The 21508-nt window shown below is 29.5% G+C and overlaps 1 protein-coding gene across 1 annotated transcript; it reads right to left on the bottom strand.

Moving 5' to 3' along the window:
* Window positions 1-3108: 3108 nt before the first annotated feature.
* LOC132935176 (small ribosomal subunit protein eS7-like) lies at window positions 3109-6653 on the bottom strand. Its single transcript, XM_061001647.1, has 5 exons — window positions 6609-6653; window positions 6300-6473; window positions 5109-5290; window positions 4702-4852; window positions 3109-3346 (listed from the first exon to the last, which is right to left on the bottom strand). Exons 2-5 carry the CDS (start codon window positions 6471-6473, stop codon window positions 3239-3241), a joined length of 615 nt encoding a protein of 204 aa, XP_060857630.1. The 5' UTR covers window positions 6609-6653; the 3' UTR covers window positions 3109-3238.
* Window positions 6654-21508: the final 14855 nt, after the last annotated feature.

Here is a 21508-nt window from a genome sequence, read left to right as displayed (position 1 = left end):
AAACAGCTCTATCAACTACATTTTTTTTCCATGTGTTACTTGGGACAGTATCGTATTAATTGTATATACAATAAATATTAGACCTATAAGAAGTATCTTGAGATGGTTTTTAAACAATTAAAAAAAAATTGATATTATTAAATGTGTTGTTTTATTGAATTTAAAGCAACATTACTGAAATTAGGTTTAACTTGGGATAGTAGTAAAGCATGGGATAGGCATGTCCCAAGTTGCCCTAAAATCGGTTTAATGTATTTACCTCCAGACCTTATCGCGTACAAATTACTTTAAGGTGATAACAACGGTTAAATTTTATTTACAATATATTCACCGTTCAATTAATATATAAATCTACTTCATAGTTAAAAGTTCAACTAGCATATACACATTACTTAAACCTGATTCGCTTATATTTTAGAGCTTTTGATAATATAACATTGTTACTTAATTAAATAATTAATCATTACTTGCCATTTATACGGCTGTAAGTAGGTAGTCACGTTGTTTGTATTAGTGTGTATACTGCATGAATACATTTATAATGGTAAAAAAGATAGTAAGTCCCAAGTAACCCGGTTTCACGGTAACGGATTTCAAATGATAATTTGTTACCTACAATATATAAATGCCTAATAGTAATATAATATCGTAATTTGTAATTTTTCTAGTTTATATTGTGGCCAGTATAAAAAGCCAGCTATTATAGTAAGTAGCAAATAGTTACTATTTATTATTAAATCATACTTTAACAATAATTAAGATGAATAAAAACATACGAAAACGGATCTCTTTTCGATGGCCACCCCTAAGTATTTTCTTCTTATATGTTTTGCAACTTTCAAGTGAAGCTCTGTGTATATACTACCTATTATATAGCTGGTAAGTGACCGAATTCCCGTCGCTTTTGTAGTTAAGTTTTACTGGTTTAGTTCAAGAATAAGAGAGTGCTTCACAACATTTATAGACGCCAATAAAATTGATCCGCAATTATCCAATCAGCACAACACATGTATTCTCGGGTTCAAATCGAATTAAGAGGATTCCACCCGATGATTTTCTGTTTTTGTTTAACACACGCGTGACATAGGGTTTTAGACATGTTCTTTGTCAAATGTACCTAATGAACCTAATTGACCTAATGAAGTGATAATAATTCTGAAAACCGATTTTAATTTGTCGTCAAGTCTACTTGAAACTGACTTTCCTACATTTTTGATATTATCCCCCAAATTCCTAAAAACGTTATATTTAAAAAGAGTAATTAAAAATTTGTAATATTTCCTAACTGAACCTAATTTAACACTCCATATAAGGCCATAGTCTAATTTATCATTAGAGGAACCACTATTCCGAATTTAAAATTCGTACATTGGATAACTATGTAGTTTTTAAGATGTAGTGATGAATGAAGGACTGGCTTTTTTATATAATACTAGCTCATCCCGTGCACTCCGTTGCCCGTTATATGTAGGTAACACTCAATATGACTCAAACTTTGTTCAATTCGTTATCTAATATTCAGTGTATGGTGTTCAAAATGTATCTTAACTTTTCTGTTGCCCGGAATAAAAATTCTGATACGCAGCAGTATATTATCAGGTAGGCAATCTACCTGCGGTAGATCGTGGACCCCGTGCTGTTTATACTTAAGTGTATGATTTAACTCTAAAGTATCAAATTTATACCAAGTTTGTCGTTTTTACTTAATTTCACCTACTGTGGATTAATATAATCAATTAACCTAACCTGACCGTATTAAAATCCGATGAATAAAAAAAACCAAATTTTACCCTTTTTAAATTGGCCTATCTTCTTCCTAGAGGTCTAATCTACACACAAACATTAATTTATACATATATTGACAAAAAATAATAATACAAAATTAATCAACAAACATGTCCGATTAACCAATAATAACCCAATAAATATACGCTATTATTATTTGAATCTGCAACAATAAACTAATTTTTTATTTTATTATATGGTTGATTTTTTTCTGGATAGATGGCGCCACAATGGTATTTTTTAAATCCAGATTTCCTACTTTTCTGGTGGCTTTTCTTAAAATGTTCTTTCATAAGATCTTTCTCCGTAATATACTATTTCGTTTAAAAAAAAAAATCAAGATGATGTGAAAGTAGTTCCAGAGTTTAGTCGGTAGAGAGATTTTCATTTCACATTTATTTAGTTAGATAGACAACGATAATATTAAAAACCAATATACCTAGGTAGTATATTATATTATTATCTTTTTATCTAAAAGTCTCAACACTGTAATAATTAGTAATTACTAATTATTCTTATATTCGAATTATAACAATATGATTTAGGACATTACACAATATGTAGCTATACATAAGATATACATTTATAACTAATTAATTACCTACTCGTTCAAAATTCGATTTTATTATATCGGATGAGGAAATGTAGGCAGCAATCCCTTAAGATGTGGATGTCATACTGCAATTGTTGTCTCTACCTTACTAAGCATAATATACCAAGATGTACGTCCAGCAGTTTATATTTTGAGTTGTTTGCTTGAATATTAGAATAAATTGACTAATAATGTATTATCAAATTTGAAATAGGTATGTAAGAACATTATCAGTGTTCAGTCGTTTTTTAAGTGAATTGTGAGCATTTTTAATTAATTTCATTATATTAAATCTTATAGTTCATTTAAAAATAATAATGTAAAAACCAACAAGAGAACTCAGATAATGTTCATACATTTAAGTTTGATAAAAAGTCTATTCATTCCAATATTCAAGCTAACAACACACAAATGGAGCTACCAGACATACATTTTTGTATATTATGCGTTAGTAAGACAATACGTCCTTTTAATTAAATGTAGGTACTCTTTTAGCTAAAAATGATTCAACATTTTAACCATTTAATTACCTAGAAAGTTTTTTGATTTTTCAGTAGAAGAGAAGAGGTATAATTTTATTCCAACAGATTATAGACTGTTAATAAATTACAACAGTCAATAAATTGTCATGTACTAAGTGAATATAAATAATAATTAAAACCAAAACTTTATTTGAGCAAATAATGTATTAATATGGATGTTTTTTAATAATTATATTGAATACTTAGTCAATAATGAAATGTTTATGTATTAGTAACCCAGATTTAATTTAAGCAGTTATGTAGTCATTTACGATTCATAGACAATACTATTGCAGTAGTTATCATTAATATATTATGAAGAAAAAAAATTATCAGAAAATTAAACTAAAATGTTTTTATTGGGCCAAGTTTGCAAGTATGGTTCTGGAAACTCAAAAGCCACATCCCTGCCGGTCAGCTTTCGATATACAGATGCAAAAGTATTCACCTGTAAAAATAAAACAAGATAATGTTATTCAGAAAAATATTATGTGAGTGAAAGATGAATATATTTTTATCCATAAATTTGTTAGACTAAATTGGTATTAAATTATCCCGCACTAGGATAACGAACCACGTTAATAATATGGTATAAACTACCAATTAGTAGGTTTTTTCACACCGGTTTGAGCAAGGAAATTTTTATTAGAATTTCTAGAGAAATACTTAATGCAACATCAATAGACTAAAAAATCAATAAAATATTCACTAATATATTTACAATACATTAACATATTTTAATATTTGTCTGGTTGGACGCTAATTGTATCAATTTTAATCATACATTAGTAACACACAGACATAATGAAATATATTTAACTGTTTACCTTTATTAAGATATTAAAGAATAAGGATCAATGACTAGTTGAACGAATATTGAGATAATATATTTTTTCAATGTGATTTGTAAATTAATTATTTCAACTACTGATCATAGTAAACATAGAAAATATATAAAACTACTTTAGTATAACACATGGCTAGAACTTAACAGTTATGTAGAACTGTAAAGAGGGATGTAGTGCATCTTTGACTTTGCATGTTTTAATAAAGTGTAGGTTAAAAATAGATAAAATCATCTTAAGGCTAAGAGGATAAAAAATAATCATTCCTAATCATTTAATAGAGCACAAGGATATAACTTGATAATAATGGAAAACTGTAAAGACCGATGTAGTGCATCTTAACATAATTTAAAGTAATTTTATTCTTCTGTATATTTTGAAATGTAGGTTTAAAATGGATAATATCTTCCAAAGAGTTAGAAGGATATAAAAATCATTTCTAATCAAAAGAATATAGCACATGGATAGAACTCGACAATTATGGAAAACTGTAAAGAGCACTGTAGTGTATTTAAGAATTCAAACTATTTGCACTCTGCATAAAGTTTAAATAATGGAACAATTTATTATAAAAATAAATACAATCTCCATTTTTTAAATTAAAATATTATGTATGGTAAGTAAGTAAGTATATAATTAGTTGATACATTATATGTCATTAAATGATTATCAATGTATTTGAAAAAAGATACTGATTAAAATTATGATATATGAATTTATAAAAATGTATTTTGTATAAATTATAATTGTTGAGTTTTCATAGACAACAATGCTAACAAAAAAAAAAAAATATAGATGAGTAATATATATTGAGGAGTTACCTATTTTATCTTTATTATGATTTATTAATTTATTAATTTAAAAGTAAAAACATATGATTTTATAAAAACAAAGAAATAATTTTTTTCAAAATGTTCTATTTGGTAATTTGTAAATAAGTATACAACAAATTAATTACCTTGTACTCAATATTGTTTTGTTGAGTTTTGTCTAAATGAACTTTCATAATTTGTTTTCCGTCTAATTTCACCCTGATACGTTTACCAATGATTTCTGCTGGAAAGACTAAATCCTCAAGGATTGCATCGTAGACCCAAGTTAAAGTTCGACTGGAAAATATTAATTTGATGTTAATACTCCAATAAAACAATTAATAGCACAATTTAACAATAATACTTATATAATATTGTTATGTTGAAATAATAATAATATTAATAATAATACATTTTGTATTATTATTTGTAATACAAGAATTGAAAACATTTTTTAATTTATGTCCGCTTAGACGCTATATGTATCAATTAAATATACATTAGTAACACGCAGACTAGAATACATAATACTTTTTTTTTATGTCAAATATACCTTCTTGGACGCTTTTGATTGCTCTGTGACCTTGTTTTCCTAGTTGGTTTTGGTAATATTCTTCGATCACCAATAAACACAACATGCTTGCCACTAAACTTCTTCTCTAGTTCTCTAACTAAGCGAGGTTGAATTTTTTGGAATTTAGCTCGTTGCGGCATGGGCACATAGACAATGACGCTCTAAAAAAATATAAAAATGTAGAGAAATAATGAAGTTATAATCAATTAAAAATTTAATTTTATACAAATTATATGTGTGGTTATAGTAGATAAAGACTAGTATATATTATATACAACAGTTATCAAAGACCAATACTTTAATATGTCATCAGTGTGGACCATTGTGGACGAGTACAAAAGAACACAACGCATTTGATGATGTGTAAAAAATAGATAGCTGGTTATGAAACGTGATGGTAAGAACAGTGTCCGTGTATGTACCTAAGGGCTTTTTTTTACGATAGTTCAATTTTTAGAAAGTTTAGCGTATATAATATGGCATAAATTACAAATGCTCTTAACTTAGTTAAAAACTAAATTATCGTACAAACCCACATATAAACACCGATAATGTTCTTACCATCAAGTTTCATACGATTCACTATAATTTTTAAACTAATAGAGTTAAATGTGATTAGCTGAGCGTAAATTTAGTGTATTACGCACTTGTAAGACGAAGACAACGAATGCCTGTGGAATATCCTCTTAAAGATAAAACGTCATTATAATGATCAGAAGAGCTGAACGTTTTCAACAATGCGAAAATACTTGTCAAAATAGGGATATTTCATTATACTGGTAAGTATCATAAGTTTTTTAAATTTAAGTTAACCCTACATTTTTCTGACTTTATAGAAAGATAATTAATAGGTATATAATTAAAATTTAAAAAATGTATTTCAGGAAAATGAACTTACACTAAATTATAACATACGTATTCTAACTGTAGAACATGACAAACATAATATTATGGTCAGATCCACAGTTTGCAACACGATGTTTACTTATACCTATCATCAGATGAGCACAATTTAAAATTTAACTGCCAATTGTGTCGACGTGTAGGCAAAAATTCGATGGACGTCAAAAGAAAATATACCGTGAAACACAAAAACGGGGAGGTGAGTATTTTTTTCACAGCGCCCCCAAGTAAATACCTTCGTCCGACACTTAGTGATCGGTAGCTTACCTTTTTGCCGAACACCTCGATCTCCTTGGCTTTGGTGATGTATAGCTCACGGAGTTGGGCCTTCAAGTCGCTTTTGTTCTGCAACTCGAGCAGGGCCTGGGCGACGGACAGCTCAAACTGGTCAGGCTCCGAGTTTCCCTTCTTGACGATTTTGGCTTGCGCGGGAACAGGCATCTACCAAAACACACGAAAGGTGGCGTGTTATAATTAAAAATTTTCATCCGATCGATTCGGACGATCAGCCGCCCGGAAAAGGTAACGCTCTCGCAAATACCGCAGGGCACTGGCCGAAATGATAGAATTACGTACCTTGGTGGTGAGTTCCGACGACTGGATAAAGGCGAAAAACGTAAAATAAAATCACAGAACGTTCCAAATGGTCAATGGTGGCCGTAATTTGTCGATGGTGAGACGTGCCGTAGTGTTACGTGTACGGTATAGTGTATATCCCCTCCACAACTAACGTGATGGGCATGTAGCAAATACCATGGATTATTTGCTTGTAGACATACATCGGACGACCGTCGCAGGTGCGGCACTACCATAGTAAAGCAAGTAAAATGGTTACTACAGTGTTCTCAGAAGCACGGTAATTCACGTCCTCTCGTCAACACTCTACGACAGTGTTGTACTCACTGTACAAGCAGGGACGCACAATACAGAGAAAATATGACGTGATGTGGGCAATCTATAGGACAGCATGTCGGCATCAGCTGCAGCTGCAGCTATTTTCAAAGACACATTTTACCACGATATACCATATACTCAAGGTTTATAGATTATAAACAATTTTTTTTAGATTCTGAGCGGAGTGAGGAAGCTAGTGTTTTTCGATGGTGTTTTTATTTATTTATTTATTTTTTATCCTCTAAACAAAATTTCTACCAGTAGAAATGATTTGATTTCAACATAAAGTGCCTTGTCTTTTAGGAAATTGGATCAAGATGGTACTTTAAAGAAGTCATTTTTCGATTTTCTTAATAGTTATTTAATACCAAGAAAAAAACTACCGAAACATTACGAAAAACCGCTAAAAATGGGATTTTAATTTCTAACGCTTTGTTTATCACCATAGAAACTAATAAAAATAAAAATAATGATTTTAGTTATTTTGTAATTCTACAAGAAATAGGTGGTTGTACAGCTGTAAAGTGACAACATTTCATATTAAATAACCAAGAATAACTTAAGTTATTTCATTGTAATTTTATAATATTAATTCAACTTACCAGTCAGCGTATTAATAGTAAGTAATAACAATACAAAATAAGACTACTAATTTTTCCGAGTACCTTATTTATTTCACAATTTGTGCTTTGAGTTTCAATTTTTCAAATTTTATCATTTTCAAATTATTCTTTTTTGTTCATAACAAATTATTTTAACAATTCAACTTAACATCTTATGACCATATGCTTTAAAAGTATAAAATAATAAGACCCACATTTCGCATCTCGAGTTCTCGGCCCACGGGAGAAGGCAGACACATTCGTCGTGACTGGTCTCGCAGGGTTACCGGGGTGAGAATGTGCAAAGCATATTTTGATAAAATTAATAATCACCACAGCAACAGGTGACTTGTGAAAGTCGGAATTAAAAAAGGAAAAAGAGGAACAAATAGGGACCCGCGTCTTGCGACGCCTAAGATACGTGCTTCAAAAAGGGGGGGACATAGGGACAATTAATATGTTACAATGCTTTTAGACCACGACGACCGATGTTTTGAGATGTTGTACGTTGTTGTGTTTGATCGCCTTGCCCGCTGAGGGCCCATCATTGCTTTGTTAGCTCATCATAGCTGTGGTAGACAATTGGTTGAATATATGGTCCACCATAAAGTTAGAACAGCGGCCACGAGGATTTTCGTGTACGGTGTGATGCTTGGCAGTATCGATGGGACTTGACACAACAAATACGTCTTTGTGGTTAGCGCCCAGCGGTCAGTAAAAGGAAAGCCGATCGGTCGGCGACAGAGCTTCGTACTTTTTCTTCGTAGTGGGGCTGGTCAGTGTCGTCATATAGGCTCTTTTTGTACAACAATAATAATTTTGGGGTACAGGATGCCCTGCAGTGTATACTTTACAACAAATAAAAACCTAAAACTTCAAAGAATTCAACAATTTATTGTAGTAAATACTTTAACTTGATACTAGAATTTTCTTTGTAATAAATACTAATATATAACATTTAAAATTATAAGTTTCAGGGCTCAGAAGTTCTAGCAAATGCATATATTTTTTAGTAAGTCTTAAAACATCCAAAGTTAGATACAATTTTGTTTCACACTTCCCTGATGTAGTATACGAAATTTTATTTTGCTAATTTTTACATACGTATTTAAAGATTTTAGTGCTATTTTACTTATTTTGAATTTTAAGTTCTATTTGTTTGTTATTTTAGGTTTATTCTCATATTATATATCCTATTAATTATGGAAATAAGAACAGAATTTTGAACATGCTTATATCAATGTATAAATACTATATAAACTAAATTTTTTTGAATTTTTTATATCTGTTCATCGATAATGTCTAAAATTAAAGAATTTTAATTATTATAAATTAATCGGAAATGCTAGTATATTGTAGTGGCTTATTTTTTTAGTAAAGGAATATACTGTAACATATTCCTGAGCCTTGATCACCTTATATTTACCGTATAATATATTATCACATTTTACTATTATACATATAACCTATGATAAAAAAGGTGTTTTATTTTGTATATTTCCCAATTTTTAGTGCATATTTTGACTTTTTAATTACATATAATTGGTGCTAAAAAGTATCTTTTTAGTACGTTAACTTTTGAGCCCTTGCCCCTTATAATTATGTGGTAGGGAATAATAATGTAATATTGTCGGCTATAATATTGGCTACAACTAGTTTGCGCACATTTTAAAATTTCCCTGCTAAAACCTGTAACTCGTTTGCGCACAACATATTGTAGAAGGAACCACTCGATTGCGCACAACATATTATATACAATAATATGGTATAGCCATGATTATATTTTGTACATAATATTATTATATACCTACAACACAGCTTTACACAACACACGTGCCAACAGTGATATTAAGTATAATTGGTTTTTAGACGCAGATAATGGTCTGTAATCGGCAATATTACTTCGATAAACTTTATCAGTATTTATGACCCATCAATAAACTGGTACTATCGTTTTGAAATCGCAAACACAAATTTTTAGTTTTAGTTTCGACAATTCTCTCGTATAGCCCTTACAGAAATATGGATTACGAAATAACAAATATATACTATACGCGTCGCGGTAAAATATGTGTTTATATTAACAATTTTAAGTTTTCGAAGTACAGAAAATTAAAATGTGGGAATTTTTCATTTCGATGTACCAATAAAAAATGTAAGGCAATTGCTACATTAAATCCTCAGTGTACAAGTATTATTAATCATAAAAACGAACATAATCACAGTGAATATTCTGAGAACGCAGTACATAAAGATATTATCCGTAGTTCTGTTAAAAGAAAAGCCGTTGAAGAAATGCATACACAACCAAGTAAAATTATTAGACGAGAATTATTATTAAAATCAGATTATAATTTAAATCATGGTGACATGCATTTGTTACGAAATTCAATGTATGCAACTAGAAAAAAACATTTCCCAAAACTCCCAAAGACTGTTAACGAGGCTGTATTACAGCTGAAAGAATTCCAAGTTAAATTTAAAGATGAACAATTTATGTATTTCAGTGATGATAATAGTGTAGTATTGTTTACATGCTCAACAAATTTGAGTGCTTTATGTGATGCTCCACATGTATTTGGAGATGGAACATTTTCTTATTGCCCAAAATTATTTACACAGCTGTATACCATTCATATTTATCAAAATTATTTTTACGTACCAGTAGTATTTTGTTTTTTAGAAGATAAACATACGTCAACATACACAACTATGTGGGAAACACTTCAAAATCTTTGTACTCACATTCTCGATCGGCAACTTATTATTAAAGAATTTCATGTTGATTTTGAAAAATCAGCTCATAACTCAATTTTAAATGTCTTTCCACAGTGTAAAATTGTATGCTGCACATTTCATTTAGCTCAATCTTGGTTTCGTCGAATACAAAAAAGTAGTAAATTATTACGGGAATATAAAAATAATAATTCAGATGTAGGTAAATGGCTTAAATATTTTTTTGGTTTGCCGTACTTGCCACCCGATGAAATAGAAATAGCATTTTCAAATTTAATAGCTATTGCTCCACCTGATGGATTATACTTCTCTGATTATGTTTTTTCATCATATATATCACCTAATTCAAATTTCAATACATCCCTGTGGGCAGGAAAACCAGATGATTTACCCAGAACAACGAACGGAGCTGAAGCATTCCATAGGCATTTTAATAATCAATTCTATAACCCTCATCCACACGTATACCAAGTAATAGATGTTATTTTAAACATTCAATCAGAAACTGATCTTAAACTGAATTCAATAAAAATGAATATTAATAACTATCGCCGGAAAGAAATATTACAAAAAATTGAGTACATGAACAATTTGTGGACAAAATATTCAAATAATGAAATTGATCAATTGAATTACTTGGAACAAATGGGCAACCGCTTTTAAACATAAATAGATGACCGCTAAAATAAAAATTAATTGTACATATTCTTTAACACAACACACCAAAAATACATTTTTAACCACACCAGTGAAGTTAAAATATTCACTGACAGTCCTAAGTCTGTAAAAGTGGGAAGGGAAATGTGTGCGCAAACCAGTGGTTACACTAGAAATAATCTGTGCGCAAACGAGTTGTAAAAATGTGCGCAAATGAGTTGTAATTTTAGTAAATGTGCGCAAACCATGTGCACCCTATAATATTGTCGGCCGAAATATGGTTTTGCTAAAATACATGTCCAATAAGAACTTATAAAATAATTGTATTATAAAAATAAACCGTTTTTTAATGCCAAAATATAGCTATAATGATTGATAAAGGTACAAATTCGTGCAAAGTAAATACTTTGATTTTATTTAATTTTCAGAAAAATAATGTTATATTCTAATGTAAATTCTAAATATAGTAATAACTAATAAGTATTTTCAAATCGAACAGTTTTTGTAGAACACTAAATTCCTTATAAAACCTGTATAATTTAGGAACGTTTATAAATCTTAATACTCCACGCTAGATATTCATAGGAAATGTTCTGCGAAGGTACCTATTTAGAGGAATAAAAAGCTCGCAGCTCTCGTCTGGTATCATAATAATTGGAGTAATAATACGTGAAAATAATAAATTAAAAAATTTCGGACACGTGAATGTGGCAACACCGCATAAAATATTCTATGCTCAATTGTGTTGCTAAAAAGGTATATGCTCAATCGTTTTATGCTCAATGTTGCTTTACCGATCTATCGTATCATTCATCCGGCAGCTGGCTCAAGGTTTAGAATTAATTGATGAAATAAGACAAAATGGTGTTCAGAACATTTTACCCGTAAGTTATCACAGGCCTCTACAGGGGTACCTCTACTTATGCCGTCCGCTCGGTGACAACTGGGTTTTAGGTATTTTTACTTGTAAATAGCAGGGATGGTAGACGGGGACGTGTGTAATCTAATGGTGCAGGTTTCAAGTCAATCACACATTTACAAGTTATAATATTTACAACCTACAAATATAATAGCGGTGTGTAGTGTGTACCGTGTGCATGAGTGCATAGACTGGTGACTACGCAGCTAGATTCTACAACAACTACAACATGACAACAATAATTTTTGGTATTTCTGTAAGAACTTAGTTATTATCCAGTATCGCAACATAATAATAATTGTTTCACCCCGTCTCCACCCACCCATGAATTGATGACACGAGATGGGATTTACCCATAGGATTTTTATAATTAATTTTATATTTATAACTATTTTTATCAATTTAATTTCAATATTTTTAACCATATAGTTGTTGTTGAAATAAATGATAACATTATTTTATTGTTAATTGAACCGTATACTTTAGTAGTACGAATTGTTGGACTCTAATAATTTTAAAAGTGTCAATCGAACCCTTCATTATTGTTAAATATTTTACGAACTATAAAAAATAGTTGCAAATACCGTTAATTATATTGAAAATGCCAAAAATGCCAACTATTTACTTTTAGTATTCTCAACCTAAAGTCTTAGTTGTTGTAATCTTGTGTATTGTTAGGGCAACCAAAATATTTCCAACTATTTACTATAACCAAATTATTTTTTTCCGTGCAATTTTAACTAATATAATTGTTTAACTAAAAAAATGGAAGACAATAATTTGTCTTAAATAAAGTACAAATCTTATCGTATTTCTCTAAATTTAAAATAGGTATAATATAAATAATGTAATGGACATATGGTTACTATCGATATATGTTTTTGTTTATATTTATTAGATATTCACTGCTCTCTGAAACATTCTCTGTTCAAAATTCGTCATGGGAAATAATTACTATTTTAACTTCATTTGTGAAAATTGGCAATCTTTTGTATTATACATCCAGCGGCTGGCTGAAGGTTTGAACTAATTTAGGAAATAAGACAAAATGGTGTTCGGAACATTTTACCCGTAAGTTATCACAGACCTCTATACAAGGTAGGTATTCTATTCAGAATTATGATAAAAAAATGTACTTATAGTATTATTATCATAATAGGAAAGACAATCTACTCGAGTCCTGTACCGAATCGCGAACGGTGAGCCTATAGTTATATTTAAATACGACTTACTTATGAGTTATAATTTTAATGATAATTAATTTATAATAGCATTTGGCTTCGAACGATCACAGGAGTGAGTCAGACAACAAGAATTGCACGACCAAATTATTCTTATTTAAAATAGACAGACCAGACTGCTTTATCTTATTCTTGTTACATCTTCGGTTTCATTATATTATGTAAGATTTTAAAAAGTCAGTCATCAAATTTAGAAAGTTATTAGCATTGTTTAACTATACCTACTAATGAGTGTTTGAATACGCTATAAGACTGTTCTTACACTTTGTCTCTTCTTTTACGTAGAATAAAGGCATGATATAATATCATGCATCATGTTCTTAATGTCAGCGCTTAACAAGTTCAATAGTCACAATGAAAATACTGTTGATTTAGTAGAACTGTCATCATTAGTATGGGTCTATTAATAATCATAAATTTATATTTTAAATTAAGAATTTTATGAGACAAGTAGTTCTATAGAGGAAACAGTATAAGATAGACTTTATGAAGAGGTAACCAGACCAAACCATGAAAGTGCATTGCCTAGGATAGTTAAACTTTTCAATAGATAATGAACTTTTATCTGACCTTCGGGGTGTTGGGAACCCTTGGCTGTAGTATTAAGAATACACTATACATTAGGATATTTTAGCCATATAAGCATAATGTATTTTACATTTTAGATTTTGAGCGGAGCGAGGAAGCTAGTGGTTTTACAATGGTATTTATTTATTTATATCCTGTATACGAAATTTCTACCAGATGGAGTGCTTCGATTTCAACATAAAGTACCTTATCTTTTAGCAAATTGGATCAATATGGTACTTTAAAGAGGTCATTTTTCGATTTTCTCAATAGTTATTTAATACCACGGGAAAAACTACTGACAAATTACGAAAAACCGCTTAAAATGGGATTTTATAATTTCTAACGATTTGTCGATCACCGTAGCAACGAATAAAAAATTATAATATTATACTATTAGTTCAACTTACAGGCTATAATAAAAAATAAAAATTTTAAAAATCCAGACTGAAAAACCGTCTCCGCTCAGAATCGTTTTTCTTATACGATCTATATATATATAACTGAAATCAAGCAAAAGAGGAAATCTTTGTTACAGTTTGGCTTTGAAACTTCTTATCCAATTGTCATGCAGTTTTTTTTTAAATGAAAGAGGATACCACGGAGCAGGTTTTAGGCATAAATAAAGTCCGATAATGTTAGTCAATAATTAGTTATCTATACATATAAAATCCAAATACCACTGACTCACTGTTCGCTGTATCTCAAAAACTACTCAACGTACGGACTTGAAATTTGGAATAGAGGTTCTTCTCATATTTTCACCGTGCAATAAGAAAGGATTTTCAGAAATGTTACGTTTTAGTGGAGTAATTAACGATTATAATTATTCACTGCCAATACGTGATAAAATTTCTATCGTAAATCTAAAAATTCCTGTTTGAGCACCTACCGGGGGTAAACTAGCCTATGACACTCACAAAGAATGTGGCTTTGTATTGGTGAAAGAATTTTCGAAATCGGTTCAATAGTTTCGAAGTTTATCCCGAACATACAAACAAACGCTATCATTTTATAGTATAGATAAAAATGAATATTTGTGTGTAGATTAGACCTCTGGGAAGAAGATAGGCTAATTTAAAAAGTGTTAAATTTGTTTTTTTTTATTCATCGGATTTTAGTACGGTTGCGTTAGGCTTTTGTATTAATTGATCATATTAATCCTCCGAAGGTGGAATTAAGTAAAAATGACAAACTTTGTACAATTTTGATACTTTAGAGTTAAATCATACACTTACGTACAAACAGCACGGGGTCCGCGATCTACCGCAGGTAGATTGCCTACCTGATAATATACTGCTGTGAATCAGAATTTTTATTCCGGGCAACAGAAAAGTTAAGATAAATTTTGAACACCATACACCATACACTGAATATTAAATAACGAATTGAACAAAGTTTGAGTCATATAGAATTGGTACATTTAACGGTCAACGAAGTGCCAGCGGGATCAGCTAGTGATATTATATCATTGAATTCAAGTTTAATACAACCCATTATACATTGTCCCACTTGTAACCAACTGTACAGCAGGTCCACTTACCCGCTTTTTTTTATATACTTACTAGCCGACCCGTCACAGCTTCGTCCGTGATTGGTTGTTTATTTTGTTTTCGGACGATGATATGTATAATTTTTTATTTAAATTTTATCGTTTAATGTGATCGGCAAGTGAATATAAAAAACGGTTAATGAAAACGTATTGAAATGTTTCTAGCGGTATTAATGATAAATTAATTTTTATAGCACTTCATTACCCATAAAAAAACGTAAATCTTAAAAAAATTATGATTGTTCAACTACTTTTGGGTGTAACATGCTGCAGCCTGCAAAGTGCAACTCAGCCACCCTAGTAGGCAATCCGACTACGTCGGATCGCGGACAAAGGGAAACTCTTTCACCAATCACCTTGGTAGGCAATTTTCAATCATTCGATTTGATGCAAGTTGAAATTGTACTTGATCTGACCAAAAAACCAATGGCAACCGATAATAAATAAACACAAATAATTTCTACTATTGACTATTGACTATCTGACTAATGGGAACTATTAATAAATAAAAATAAAAATTTCCAATGTAAACTTCAATGTAAAATAACCTCTTTAAAAAGCGAAGTTCGGCAAATCCTTTCTTATTGCACGGTGAAATACGAGAAGAACAAAATATGAGAAGAATATTCCCAATTTCAAGTTCGTACGTTGCGTAGTTATTGAGTTAAAGCGATCATTACAACACAATCGCTGGTCGATGTATACATTTTGTTATACAGTCATAAAAAGCCAGCGATTCCGTGAAGACTAATATTATAACATATTTTTTCCAAACCAAAAAATATAAGTTAGTTCTTATTTCACCAAAATTGTCTTTATGCTTACACACCAAATAGAGTTATTGAGACTGCTGTATTTAAATTTCCATAATATGAAACATGAATACTTGTCACAATGTCACATAATTAGTTACCTTTGGTTAGGTCTTAGGTAGTATCTATACAAAATATATGGTTCCGTATTATCTCAAACATGGAAAGACAAATATATGCGATGTTATGATCAAGTCTATTAAACAGCGATATAATAATATTTTGTTATATTAATGTTGAACAATGACAATAACAAAAATGGAAAAACATAAAATATTACAACATAATATAATGTCTGATGTATTTATTAATTTGTTTTCCTTTTTTTGATTTAGAGAGAATATTATGTTTTTTTTCGCTTAGTGGCCGATATTGTAAGTATTTATTTTAAGTCAGTCCATTTGGTTTTCACTAAGCCGACTGGTTGATAACCTAGTCCGAAGTAAGTTTAGTCATGTAAATACTGATTGAATTAAATTGATTTTTAATCATGATATTAAAGTGAGAGCCAGTTATAGGAAATAATTTAATAATAATAGTGCACAGTTTATTATTAAATGTTGTGTATTCATAGTATTATAAATAATCATTTGTAATTTATATTATACTACTGATATCCAATCTCGACAACTGAAGTACAAGAAGTGGATGACAGCGAGGTAAAAAATTCTTGCATTCTTACACGATTATTATCAATGCTATAAATAATGACGTGCTGATATATACTTTACAGGTGTTGACGTCGGTGTTTTTAACCAGTAATTACAATATAGGTGTATTATAAATTTATAAATAATGAAGAAGTCACACAAAAACATTGATAATTACCACCCAGTGCAATCAAATTTGACCGGGGCTACAGTACATACCTTGTGTGCATAAAGGTGATTTCGATATCTCAGAGACCAAAATTGTTTTTTTTACTCTCTAATTACAAATTATGTTTGTGTGTGTGTCTGTTCAGTTACAGTTTATACAGTTTTGCTTAACACCATACATTGTAAGTTTATGCTAAAATGGGTCAGAAGAAAAATAACAGTCAGTCGTCGACAAATGAATAGTCTGAATTATTAGAAAAATACAGAAAGAATATCCACAGTAAAAATGTTTAAATAATTTTTACATTTTTATGAGTTATTTATTTGTGTACTTTTTTATTAGATTTGGTAGTTGCGTATAAGAAATTGAAATTAGAAAAAAATGCAACAATTTTATTATGTAGGTACCTTTAGACAATATTATAATATTTTATTATAATCATTTGCCGAAAAATTAAAGTATCTATTTATAGTTAATTTTTGAATTACAACAAAATGTCAAAAATCGTTAGAGGAGAAATTATTAACCAACGGTTGAATATCCATCGTAAAAAAATGAATTTCAAATGTTTAGACGAAATGATTCCAGTGTTGGGAATAGATAACTAAAATAATATCTAGATAAAGATGTTTAAAATAAAATATATTATAATACAAAATATATTGGTTATGTTACCAAAACACAAGAGAATTATAAGGACAGTTAGTAGTCGCGTTGACTCGTTGTATTGTGTTTTGATAATCTGATCCTAAAATATAAACTCTGAAGTATATCGATATTTATATTATAAAGGATACTGCCTGAATAATAGTATTAGAATTACATCGGGCATCACCCGAACAACCCACCACCGATTTAAATTATTTTACAAATTACAACAACAACCTACATTTCATCACGATTTAAACTAGACGATTATTTTTTTAATAATTTAAAAATGTGTTCATTGTTATTGTCAATTTAGATTTATATAGTCTCAACTTATTATACTATTATACATTTTACTACATTTATAACGAATACTATTAATTTAAAGAAACAAAATATAGTGTTTTATATTTTTTTTTGACATAGCTGACTGACTATAGCAGATAAAAAGGTGCAAACACTATTTTCGTCGCAGCCAAAGTCCTTTGGTAAATAACTAGAAGGTATCATATTTTCTCCATTTTTACTCCAAACTGCATGGTTATTAGCTGGTTTTTACTGTGGACAATATTCCAAACCATTATTTTACTTGCAATCCACTATGTCACGCGAGAGGTTCAAAAATAAATCATAGAACGAACTTCGTTTTTTTGACACTCAGCAACCCCATTCGGTTTGTGTGGGGGCCACGGTTGGTATGCTTTTTTTATGTGAGGCAGATAGATCGTCAGAAAGAACCCTGGGGGTCACCCATCTAGGAGCCTCCTCGACCGCTACACACATTACTATATTAGTGACTGCGTTCAATCACCGCGCTTCACCAGGTCACCATAAATTGAACTCTAATACCAACCATGTTAAATTGTATATTATATGTTTATATATTTATCAGTTTTTGCCAAATGTATTATATGTAACATTTGACGTATTAACAAATTGTATAAAATATTACAATCCTTAATATAGCAAGAGTACTGAGTAGTAAAATATATAATGGTTCACACAGATTAGTGTAAATTGAATCATTTGTTGATCGTTGCCACATCGATAAAATCAAATATTTAAGAAACTTGATTGTCATATTTGAAAGGTGATTTTGAAAGGATTTAATATAGATACTTTAGAAAATTAAGGTTTCAGAAATATAGTAAAAATAAATTGGACTACGTTATGTTATTTGGTATTAGCAAGACTTAAACAGTTAAACCATTTATTAAGAATGTAGAAATAAAATAGTTAGAATCATAGTTAAAACCAATTTTAATGTTTAGAAACCCATGTAAACATTCAAATTAATAACTATGTATATTCTTAAAACGTATCTACTGTACAGAGTGTGACGGTATGTATGCAAAAAAAAAAAGAAAATTAATTATGTTAATTTATGTTGATCATTAACTAATAATCAAATGTGTACCGGTTAATGGTTATTAGGTATTTTTCATTGCTTAACATTTTAAAAAACCCAAAATATATAGATCTATTAAAAATTTGAAATATACAAATATTATGTATTATAATAATTAACAAATATAAAATGTATCAAAAAAGGATACTAAAAAAGTCCAACAAATCAAAGTATACTGCTGGTAGCTGGTTAATTAAGAAAAATAAATCAATAAAGCTATGCTAATATTGTAATATTTAAAATATATCCATTTTTTTGAACTTTAGTACCTATCAAAAAAAATATACACTCGGACCAGAAGTTTTAAGTTTTAAGTAGTTTGTATATAATATTATATAATATATAGGGGTCACCAATTAATAATTTTGAAGGTCCACATTAGGAATCTGGAAATTATTTGCGTGCCATCAAAATTGTAGACGTCAGTAAAAACCAATGCACACAAACGATAAATAATTACAACAATAAAACCTCGTTTTCGATTTTTTTTTTCATTTATTGTCGTTAAATAATTTTTTTTGCTGAACAAAAAAACTTGAAAAGTTACCCATAAGCCATAAGTCATTTCATATTAAAAGTTGAAAAGTAATGAACATGTAAAGATTAAAGGCACAATTTTTTTTATAAGCATTTTAAATTCAATTTTTGACAAAATTCATCATTATCGCGAACATTATCAAATTATTTTGTATTTAAAAATGTATATACTGTTCAATTTTTATAGCTAAGAAATATAATTTTAAAACAAGGTTAAAATATTTATAAATATAAGTTATTTAACTATTTCAAATAATAATTAATAGGTAACAACAAGGCAACAAAAAACAACAGTATAACGTTAATATTTACACAATACCAGTTCTTAATATATATTTTGATGTTTTTGTTGTAATTAAAAAATAATTAGGTAACCCTAATGAGTCAAAATCTTATCAAATATTTAAAGTACCTACATTTTATATAGACCTAATATTATAATGTCTAAAATGTTTTACATTTTGTAGAGTCTGCATAGGTACCTATTTATAATTACCCTATATTAAATACCTACCTATTTATAAGTAATACTAACGCAAGTAAAACAGAAACAAACTACAACTATAACATTAGCATAACTACAACCTGCAGCCACATCTTTGGTTGACGGAATATCACTTCACGCGTGAAACTTAGTCCGCCAAGTACTGTGTTGGCAGCTATTTTAAGTTGAGGAAAAATAATGAAATACCAAACTTCAAAAAGTTATTGGATAAAAATATTAAAACAATTCACTGTCAAAATATATTACAATATAAATAAACTCATTCTATTCGATTAAACATTTACACAGTGCATACAGTGTAAGGCACAATTGTTGACAACAATAAACAATATGTTCACCTGCTTCCTGTTATAATAATAATAATATTAATTGTAGCCAGCAGTAGGTACTGGTGGTATTAATATATTACACATAATATTTTGCTTATTTTTATGTAATAGCCAACACAGTATAATATCAATTTTATATACAGCATAGAGTTTATAATAATAAATAATAATATATAACATCACTGAAGTAGGTATATTGGAACAAATGCAGTTTAGTTCCAACGCGATTTTTGTTTTTGAAATCTCTCCATTTTACTATAAACTATTTGGTGGATATTTTTTAATGCGTCACCAAATAATATAATTATATATTATTATGTGTTCTGATGTGTTCCGATCGTATCCAAGGGGACAATGTCATTATTATAATTATTTTTTTTTAACCGATCGGGTTTGTATCTTAATTTTAACGCACTAATAAATAGATAATATCTCTGATTCGCCAAGCATGCTCGCCATACCGTTTTTACATTTAAAAATGGATTAACACCGGGTAACGGAACTTAGCTCGGGCTGGATTCTTAAAAATGTTATTATATTTTGTTTGTTTATACTTTATGTTAAAACTTAAAATTATAATTTAATATTACATTTTATTATTGGATTTAATCAAGAAAATAATTGTCCTTATAAAAAAATCATGTTGTTTGTTCAAAAATATAACGTGCTATATATTCACCTCGGTAGTTATAATCAACAAAATAGTTCTATTGATTCTTTCATCAAAGGAATTCTCTAGGTACAACATTCTAACGAAATCCATGTAGCCTTTTTCGAAAAAAAATACATACTACTCTTGAGATTTTTTTGTACTACTAAATACAACTTCTGAAGACTTCCGTTTTTGAAAATGTACTGTATATTATTTAATAGATCATTTTTTGGAAAACGTTGATGGTCATCTAATTCAAAATTGCAACAAGGAGTCAAATTATTCACTCACTTATTTTATATGATATCATATTCAGCTGGTAACAGATTATTTCACCGATAGTACTAACATTCCCCAGCACCATTATTACATTTAGTCTAAAACTAATATGTATAGTGTATACTGTATTAGGTACCTATGTACATTTAATTTATAATAGGATCGCAGACGTCTCCATTTAACGACAGTCGAAAAGAAACGGGTATTTTGAATTAAAATAATCGAACTTAAATAAATACATATTAATTTCCAATAAGTATATTCATTTTTTTAACTGGCACCGCTGTTGTCACAATGTACTATAACAAGTGAGTAATCG

The sequence above is a fragment of the Metopolophium dirhodum genome, chromosome 1 (genome assembly GCF_019925205.1).
Source record: "Metopolophium dirhodum isolate CAU chromosome 1, ASM1992520v1, whole genome shotgun sequence".
Taxonomy (NCBI): Eukaryota; Metazoa; Arthropoda; class Insecta; order Hemiptera; family Aphididae; genus Metopolophium; species Metopolophium dirhodum.
The sequence above is the reverse complement of the archived record's forward strand: the minus strand, read 5'-3'. Positions and strand labels throughout refer to the sequence as shown.

Excerpts from the sequence above, each read along its gene's own strand:
- LOC132935176 (XM_061001647.1), bottom strand. The coding sequence starts at position 6,473 with ATGCCTGTTCCCGCGCAAGCCAAAATCGTCAAGAAGGGAAACTCGGAG. Across the intron at positions 4,853-5,108 it reads AATCAAAAGCGTCCAAGAAG|TCGAACTTTAACTTGGGTCT; the intron begins GTATATTTGACA and ends AATATTTTCCAG. Across the intron at positions 3,347-4,701 it reads AAAACAATATTGAGTACAAG|GTGAATACTTTTGCATCTGT; the intron begins GTAATTAATTTG and ends TTATTTTTACAG.